The sequence below is a fragment of the Dasypus novemcinctus genome, chromosome 22 (genome assembly GCF_030445035.2).
Source record: "Dasypus novemcinctus isolate mDasNov1 chromosome 22, mDasNov1.1.hap2, whole genome shotgun sequence".
NCBI classification, from domain to species: domain Eukaryota; kingdom Metazoa; phylum Chordata; class Mammalia; order Cingulata; family Dasypodidae; genus Dasypus; species Dasypus novemcinctus.
Window position 1 is genome coordinate 53,581,806 of NC_080694.1, and position 9,709 is coordinate 53,591,514.

A 9,709-nucleotide genomic window follows, 5' to 3' on the forward strand; every position below is an offset into this window, starting at 1 on the left:
TTGATCATATGGTAGAGTTGAATAACTTATGTTCTGCCTTATAACCAAAGCCTTGTGTTTAGTCGACTACCACCAAAAAGATTTAAAATACCATTAAAAAAACCATCCATGATATTAAGACTAAACTGATTTTTTAATATTTTCAAGTTAAAATTTTTTGCAATTTTAATGACCTGATAGTAATGGCCCATCAGGGTGAGAGAAAAATTACTTACGAATAATGTCTAATTTAGAATTGCTTATGCCCAGAATTCATACAGAAGTGCTGACAGTACTGTGCGACTGTGAGAAGGTGTGTTCTGTTGTTTTGAGGTACTGGGGCCGGGCCTGACCTGAGGACCTCACCTGTAGAAGCCGGCACTCAACCCCTAAGCCACATCCACTCCCAGGAGAGGTTTAAAATGTCAACATTCTCCCCAAATAAGTGGAAAGGCACGACCAATTCCAGTTTTGATTTTGTTGGGCCTGTTTCATGCCAGTGTACCTGTACTGCTTGCTAGTGGATTACGTACATAACATTTTTTAATACAGACTTCAAGAACTAGAAAATCCTAACATTGCTGCGTTGGCGGTAACTGGGTGCTCCTAATTTGGGGGCTGTGTAGAAGGAGAGTGGGAGTGGCCGCTTGGTGCTCTTTCCCACCGTGTGTCCTGGAGTCTGACCCTGAGGGAAGCCCAGGGACGGGCTGTGAGCCAGTCGTGGAAGGGGCCGGCAAGACCGGCCCGTGCCGAGGACGGAAGCCCCCACCGAGAGGCTCTACTACGGGAGGGAGGACAGGGCAGCGCTGACGGGGATCTGCGGGGCCACGGCGGCAGCTCTCACGGGGATCTCTGGGAGGACGGCGGCAGCTCTCATGGGGATCTCTTCTGTTCGAACAGAACCAGACCAACTGTTAAAACATTTTGCAACGTGTGTAACGTGAGCAGATCAAAAGTGTGCGCGACCGTGGGCACATTCACACGTTCAGAGGCAGCACCGCGTGCCTTCGACAGGTCGAAGTTTACCAAGTCCCGTGCGGCTCAGGACGGTGAGACGGGCGGGACTTGAGGCTGGCTTTCCTGGTGGCAAAACGAAACAGCGCCGGCACCTCCAGGCTGCAGCGCCAAGCTCGGTGGAGAAGCGTCTGGGGAACCCTGTCCCCGTCACGCAGCGGCGCGGTCCCCCGCGCTCTCCACGTGAAGTGATGAGAACCGCACGCTGCTGCCAGGGTCAGCCCGGGAGGGACAGAGCCGAGCCCGCGCCCGCCCCCCGCACGCCTGTGTCTGGGCAGCCGCGGGAGGCAGTGCGGCTGTGGGAGAGGGGCTTGGGGAGGCCGCCTCCGCTCGCATCGCGTGGCTCGCAGGCGGCGCGCAGTGAACACGACTTCTGTTGACGCTTCTCACATAGCGCCCGTCCTCCGCCTTTCCTGCCCGACCCCTAAGCTGCTGGTTCCACGGCCATACTACAATTTATAAATATTTTGAATGAAAAGGAAGAGGAGCCTGGGATGAAAGCCTTGAAACAGCAAGGTCCTTCCAACCTATAAGACAAGGATACTGGCAACTATATGAAAACAGGAATATAGAATATAAAGGAACATCCACTCGGAAAACACCGACTACCTCCAAAATGCGCCTTTCTTTTCCAGCTGGAAGGTCTATAAGGACACAGCTGAGTGGCCCTAAGGCCCATTTGCTCCCCATTTTGGGTAGCTCAGTGAGCAGCAGGTGCAGCCGGCCTGAGTTATTAGCTCAGGGGAAGAAAAAAGTGTCGGCAGAGGCTGAGCCCTGGAGGCCCCGTCTTCCAAGGCCATTTCCTGGGTGCGCCCGCAGCATGGTGCCCCAGGCCCCCCGGGTAGGGTGGGGAGCGTCGCGCCTGCCGACCGCGCTCTGTGGCGCGGCTGCTGCCGCTCTGCCTGCGTCCAGCACACTTCCTGACGGGACACGCAGAGTCCAGTCGTCTCCCAAGACGGCCCGCGAACCCCTGGCCTGTGACTGTTCCCTGACAGGCGAGGGAGCTGCAGATGTGCCTGGGCACCTGAGGACGGCGGGCCACCAGGAGGGCCTGGGCTGCGGGCTCTGAGGAGGGGAGGCCGCCGCCGAGGGGGCGCGCAGGCAGCGCCGGGCCGACCCACGCCTTGGCTGCCGGACTCCTGGAGGTTTACGCCGCCAAGCGTTACAATGCGTCAGCAGCGGCGACGGGAAACTAGTAAACCACGCTACTTCTCTGCCCCTAAGAGTTTTCATATTTATACTCCGCAGTGGTGAACGAGGCTGTGTCCCGTTTACCTGACCGTCTAGAAAGAAACATAAAAAGAGGTCGCTGTAAATTCACGTGGAAAGACTCCCAGGGCTGCTGGCCGTGTGTCGCGTGGTACCGCCTGCAGCGCTGAGGACCAGGTGAAAGGCAGTGCCCCGCGGCTGGCCCCGCGGCCGGCGGCGCAGGCCCGGCCACCAGCTCTGGGGACGAGCCCCGCGGGTCGTGCGGAGGGGAGCAGGGAGCACGCGGGCCGCCGCGGCGCCGCACCCAGGCGGGCCCGCCGGATGCGAAGGCCCTTCCTCACGAGGTCGGCTCTGGGCTGGGACCTGGGAGGGCGGTACGAGGCGGCAGCACAGGGCGGCGGCGGGCAGAGGGCACAACGGGCCGAACGGTTTTAGTTAGGCTTGTGGCGCTGACGGGGAAGAAAAATGATGTTCCTTGCAAACATCATCGCAACGATATTAGACATTGACAGGAAAAGCCCATGGCCCGTCTCCCACTGAACTGCGGAATCCAAGGTTTCCCTGTGGGGCGGCTGCCGTGAAGAGCTCGGCACGAGGGCGTCAGACGTGCCGCCTGCAGGGAGGACAGAACTGCCCGGGCTGGCGCCTGTGGGGCAGTAGGGGAGCGTCGCCCTGCGCCCCGTGCCCGGGAGGCTCGGCCTCGTGGCTTCCAGGCCCGGCTTCTGGGGACACGGCAGGGCGGCTGTTCTCGTCAACCGCCCTCCCAGGACTCTGCCTGGGCTCTGGGGGCGTTACTGCCAAGCTTTTCAGCACTTTAAGGTAAATATTGTTACTCCCAGTTCCCAAAGAGCTAACGAGGCTCAGAGCCTGCACCGCTTGCCCAAGGCCAGGCCACTGGAGAACGAACGCCTGGACTGCGGGAACTCAGACTGCATGCTCACGCTTCCTGCTTAGTGCCTCCTGCGATGTGTGAGGAACAAACACGGCGTGAATCGGTTAATCGCAACCAAAAGCAAACAGGATAGTGATTTTTGTAATTAAAACGTTTTCCATCAGAACCACAACCTACCGTGGAATCAGCTCATCTAAATGCTCAGGACACGTACCACACACCTCGACCTCCTGCCAGCCTGCGAGGTAGGTGCTCACAGCATCGCGTCCTACGGGGGGCCTGCCATCTGTCCCGACTCCAGGCGGAGCTGGGACCTGAGCGGAGGTGGTCCGAGCCCGGAACCCAGAGCCCAAGCCTGACCTGCCCCTGGTCCTGCTCAAGTCTCGTGCTTTATCTGTGGCCAGGCTACTGTCCTCTCGCCTTTCCCCACCCGCAGGCTGGAACTGCTCGAAAGGAGGGAAGAAGGGACAAACTATTGCTGTCATACCCAGTGGCTTCATTTACCTTTCACTGATTGAAATCTGATCCCTGAAGGTTCTGAACATAAAGGAAAGCGATTTCTTTTTTTAGTGTATACACTTGGTTCTGCTTATCAGGTTTATTGATTTGATCAGTTATACATTTGAGAATGAGAATAAGTTTGAGAATTAGCGGCACATTTAGAAATGAATCCAGGTGGCAGTGAGAGCTTCAAGAGGGGAAACGCCCACGGCGGTGGTAAACACAGCGATACTTGTGAATGAGCAGAGTCATGCTGCCTTGCTTAAATTTTCTGTCTATTGAAAAGGGCATTTTTGAGTGGAATTTTCTTTTTTTCAAATAATTTCAGATGTGGTGATTGCAGGACAGTTGCAAAAATAATACAAAACCCACAAAGAGAACTTCAACATACACCCATCTCCAGATCTATCTAAATATCTGTCTATTCTCTAAACATTTGAGAGTAGTTTCTATATATCCTACTCCTTGAACACATAATACTTGCACGTACATTTCCTAAAAGCAAGGATATTCACTTTCATAACCCCTTAAATGCAGTTATCAAGCCCAAGAAGTTGATATAAAGCTTAGTCAAGTATTCCAATTTTTCGTATGTCCCAATACTGTCCTCTTGGGCCTTTTCTCAGTTACTAGATCCAGCCCAGGAGCGTGTATTGTGTTTAACTGCCCTTGTCTCTGTGGTTGTCTCTTTCACACTGTGTGGACACAAGCCGACTCCACCCCTCCCAAGGACACCATTCAGTTGGACACCCTCGCCACCCTCCAGCACCAGAACATTCCGCACCCCAGAGAGCAGCCCTACACCCGCTACGCGTGAACTCCCCAGCCCCCACCCGCCGCCCGTTCGCTGCCTCGTCCCTGAGTTGGCGTGGCCTAGCGTTTCCATCCACGTGGCCTCCCACAGGGTCTGTCCCCTCGCCTGCCCGCACTCACAGGGTGCCGTCGGGGCCGCCCGCGTGGGACAGCAGCAGGAGGCGGCCCTCGCCAAGGCTGACCGTCCACTCGACGTTTGTGCTCCGTGTATCCATCCATCTGCTCGGGGACACCTGGGCTGCTTCCATCGTTTGTGAATTCGGAGTGGAATTTGATATCTTAAAAATTATCACTCTCAGAGTTGACATTTGGTTAATTTAAAAAGTAATAAAATTTCTCATTTGGTGCATCTTAGGTTGAAAGATGCACATGTATTTTGCATTTCAGGAAATAACCTTGAATAGTATTTAAGAGATTTAGGAAGGTTTGAGCCTTCTGTTTACTTTGCAGTGCTACTGCCCCTAGGGTGTTTTTCTCTGAAGTCAGCATATGCATTGCTTTGTCCTTTAATTTTCATCTTACTGTTGGTTATTTCTCATTTCACCTACAAGCACTTTTTTTTAAAAATTTTTTTCCCTATCCCCACCCTGTGTTTTTTTTTTTGGTGGTGGTGGTGGTGGTGGTGTCTTGCTGTCTGGGTCCATTCCTGTGTGATCTTCTGTATCTTTTTTTCCTTCTCATCTTTCTGCTCTAGGATTCAGAGGGGCTTTCTCCACAGGATCGAGGTTCCCTTTCAATTGCGCCACCTCAGTTCCTGGTCTCTGCTGAGCTTCGCTTTGACTCTCCCCTTCGTCTCTCCTTTGTTGCATCATCATCTTGCTGCGTGACTCACTTGCGCGGGCACTGGCTCACTGCACGGGCACTTGGCTCACCATGCGGGCACTGGCTCGCTGCACAGGCGCACGTTCTCTTCTTTTTCACCAGGAGGCCCCAGGGATCGAACCCAGGTCCTCCCATGTGGTAGGCGGAGGCTTTAGCACCTGAACCACGTCCGCTTCCCTATGAGCACTTTTTATATTATAGAAATCCTACATGACTTTCTCCTCATGGACCCTGCTCTCACTGTGTGAAAATCTGCTTTTGCTGCACATTAACAGGTTTGAGCATCTTGGACTTTTTGAGAAAATCTTTGTATTTCTAAACTACTTCTCCTTTATTGTCACAGTGGCAGTGACAATTGAAATGTGTAAAACCAGCTATTGATTACTGTCATCTTAGAAACTTAAAAAAAAATCTTATATTTGAAAACAGTATCAAACTCCCTCAAGCACCCTGAAATCAAGACCTTGATTTGGTGGAAGGTAAAGACTTTGTAGAAGAAGTAAGGTGTAGTAGAGACAGGCTGCATCTTGCCCAGCTCCCACCTTGCTCTTAGAGAAGAGAGCGGGCCAGGTGGGCCCTTCCGCGGCTGCTCTTCCCGACTGGCTCCCCGGGAAGGGGGCACTGGGGCTGAGCCCGCCGCCTCCAGCTGTTAAGTGTTTGGGAAGGAAAAAATGAGTGCCCAGGAGGAGAGACCGTGGAAGTGGAAACACACACAGATGATCCACTGTGGTAGGTTAGGAGGGAACCCTTAAAATTTAGAGCAAAATTTTATAGCAAATGAGTCAGGAGGAGGAGAGAAAGAAAACTTGTGAAAATGTCATCAAAAAGGCAGAGGTTTTTGCAGACCCAGAGCAGAGTGTGTTACAAGCTGGCCAGCGCTGAAGGCTGTGAGATTGGCCTTCGTCCTGCTCGGTCAGCCTGACACCTGGCCTGGCGCCACACGCCCCGGAACTGCAGCCCCAGGACTCACAGGCACAGAAGCCAGGACGAGCTTCCATGCCTGGGCCAGGGCGGAGGTGGGTTTTCACGATGGCCCCTCTCCAAGGCCCTGTCCCTGACTGGGTCCATGAGAGTCCCCCAAATGGGAGACACTTCAGGGCCCACAGAGCCTGGTCCGCTCCTGGCTGAGGGGTCTGGGAGCTCTTGGCGTGCACAGGGAAGTGTACGTGGGCTGTGAGCAGCTGAGCACGGGCTCTGCTAGGTTTTTCTGGAGAAGTCTACAGTGTTGATCCACTCCTCAAAGCCACGTGTGACTGAAAACGCTAAGGAGTTCTGGCTTAGGAGAAACTAATCGTCATCTCAGTTCTGGTCTCAGGAAGTGAGAGTTTAACAGCTCAAGGCAATGACCCACGACTCGTGTCGAGTGCTGCTCGGCGTCCACCAAGGACGCTGGCCACCCCTGAGACCCAGACTGGGTGGTCCTGGTCAGTTGTACGTCTCACCTGGACAGGACCCCAAGGTTCACGCAGCCGCCCTGCCTCGGCGCTGACGCAGTGCTTGCTGGACACCTGGAACTTTGTGAGGCTCCGGGAATCCAGAGACGAGGCAGGCACGGTCCCTGTGTCCGGCATTTCATCTGAAGGAGGACCCCACTCCCTTCTCCGAGGTTGACGTGTACACGGGTGCACGGTCCCTGAGGCCCCGAGCTTATTTTTAACCAGTCAAAATGGAAAGCTTGTCAGGACATTTCCAGCTACGTAAGCCAGCCCCACCGGAGAGCTGGGGCCTGGGCAGGTCCCCTTGGTCTGGTGCTGTCCCGCAGTGGGGACGCGGGCTCCTGCCTGGCCAACTGCGAGCCTCCCGGCAGGACGCAGTGCAGGGGCCCAGCCAGCGTCAGCCCAGGTCCCCGTGAGCACTGGGGCAGACAGTGGTTTGACTGTCACTGGGGCTGAGTGTTCCTGGTGGTTAACAGCTTTATTAAATTTGCAATTAGACTCCCACACAACTACTGTGTAAATATTAGCCAGTGGCTACGGGCTGGAAGTAGTTTTCATTTTCCTGTCCCTGTTCTTTGTAACTCACAACTGCCCACTCACTTGAACTTGATCCTAAGGATTCTTTGTCAGAGGTCCTTTGTTCCCTCCCTTTCCAGCCCTTTTCTGTCCTCATCCACACACGGGGCCTCCGGAGGCCCGGGCGCCCTTGGCTCGGCTCGTTCCCGGGCGTGGCAGGACAGACGCACGGAGCTAGGCCAGGAAGAAGTGGCTGCGCTCCCGGCGGGGGACCCGAGATGGGCGATCTCAACCAGCCCCCACTAAGAGCTGTTCCCACAGCCTTTATACCAGTTGAAACAATGCAAGTTAGTCACTAGGGTGACATTTCTAAGGGCCGGGAAAATTTAGTTTTCTTTTTCTCATTTAGTCTTAAAATACACATGGTACCAGGGGCCAGGTCATCTTGGGGTGATAAGAATGGGGGTGGTACGTCGAGATAAGGACGGATGCGAGTAAAGATAACGCACGAGGGAGGACACAGTAGTAAATTCTGGTGGAGCTAACCCTGGGAATGTTGGAGCTGTAGCTCTGCGTGCCTGCTGACAGGTGAGCGCGCCACGCTGAGCTGCCCTGACACAAGGTACAGCACGGCGCCTTAAGAGTCAAACCATCCCGGTGTTTCTAGTACCACGGTTAGGTCGGTTTGCCACAACTTGCCGCCGGATTCTCTGCCCACCTCCACATCCTCCGAAGAGCCTGCTTCGCGCAGCACAGCCCCACGGCCATTACCAAGCATGCTCAGACACGTGGGTGTCCTCCCTCATGGAAGCCGCCAGCGTCACCTCAATCCTGTCCTCAGAGAGCTTGGAAAGGAGTGTAAGCCAAAGAAGGCAGCTGCTCCGAAAAAGTAGATTTCTAGTCCTTCCAAAGATGTGCTCCGGAGCTCTACGCTGCCTTTGAGTCACCCCATTCTTCCACTCAATACTTTTCACTTGTTCCTTCCCAACCCCCACCTCTCAAAATGTTATTCTTGGGAAAGCAAATGTGGCTCGAGCAGTTGAGCACCCACCTACCACATGGGAGGTTCCAGGTTCAGTTTCCGGTGCCTCCTAAGGAAGACGAGCAAGATAGTGAGCTGACGCAACAAGGAGACAAAATGAGGAAACACATTGAGAGATAAAACAAGCAGAGAACAGAAGTGGCTCAAGTGATTGGGCACCTCCCTCCCATATGGAAGGGAAGTCCTGGGTTTGGTTGCCTGTGCCTCCTAAAAAGAAGATGAGCAGACAACAAGCGCAAACAAAATGGGAGGGCGGGTGTCACGGAATAAATAAATCTGGCTCAAGTGGTTGAGTGCCTGCCTCCCACATGGGAGGTCTGGGTTCAGTTCCCAGTGCCTCCTGGGGAAAAAAAACAGTTAAGCAAAACAGTAAAACCAATTCAGGGGAGCTGATGACTTGTAACACCATTCCACTTGACACAGACGCCCCCCACCCTTCATGGGTTGTCTTGGTTCTCCATAAACAGGTTTTCTTTCTCAAGTAGTTCTTGTATAGTGTGTGACTACTCGCACCGACTTCATGGTGGCCTGGGGTACGCCCGTGTTGAAGGCGTGAGGAAGCAAATGGCGGCTCATCCATTACTTAACTGATAGCACGACAGGGCTTTCTCTGCATCTCAAAGTAATCTTCTTCCTCTCTCTCTGTCTAGGAATTCCGAAACAGGCTCGGAAACCACCTGAGTCGAGCAGCCCACACCTCCACTGCGACTTGGCGAGACTCGACGAGTCCCAGGATCCTGCTGCAGCGTCTCCATCAGGACTGCGCAGTGAGGCTCTCCGTGGGCCTGGCTCTGTTCGCTCTTCTTTTTGCTTTTTTTGTGAAGGTCTATAATTAACACACAACTGAACGCAGCATCTGTGGAAACGGATGTATTTCTAATTAATATCTTCGTGAGCCGGGAGAGCCACTGCCCCGTCCTCCCAGGGCAGGCATTGGTGTGGACTCCTGCCTCGGCAGGCACAACGTCCACAAGGCCACCCTGTCCCCTGTTGAGCTGGCCCCACTGGTGACTTGACCTCAAACCTAATAACAGTGGGACATCTTTTAAATTAAACTCATTTTTGGTTTATTTTTAGCAAGACGTGCAAGTGGGTACATTTTTTAAAATCTGTGATCTTCAAGTCAGAACCTCACTGTACAGTGGCTCGGGTCATCCTTTCCTTGTGTGGGAAAAGTGTTAAGTCTTTAATAAACATTTTTAAACTTATCTTCCTCTTTATGCTTTGGTGTTGGAGTCACAATGCAAAATTCCCTAGAAAGTTTACACCTACAAACATCCTTTTTTTCACAGCAGATGTGTTCCTGAAGTTTATGTAGAAACCAATTTTGGGAACCTGAATCCTTTTGGAAGGTGCTGGAAAAGGCTGCCAATTAATGGACTCTTGGCAAAATTTGTGGTGTATGAGGAATCACCTACTTTTTTCTACCCACAAACCTTCAAAAACTGGATTTGTCTAAAGCGAGCTGTGCCCCTTTCCTGACAT

General features: G+C 53.3%; 1 protein-coding gene across 6 annotated transcripts in view; it reads left to right on the top strand.

Moving 5' to 3' along the window:
* The window catches only part of CDKAL1 (CDKAL1 threonylcarbamoyladenosine tRNA methylthiotransferase), a 696,475-nt gene extending 687,043 nt beyond the window's left edge, over nt 1-9,432 (top strand). For all 6 annotated transcript variants that reach the window (XM_058285307.1, XM_058285304.1, XM_058285309.2 and 3 more), the window contains one exon: nt 8,875-9,432. In XM_058285307.1, the coding sequence (XP_058141290.1) occupies nt 8,875-9,060 (186 nt within the window). In that variant the 3' untranslated portion in view covers nt 9,061-9,432. The remainder of the gene's footprint in view (nt 1-8,874) is intronic.
* Nucleotides 9,433-9,709: the final 277 nt, after the last annotated feature.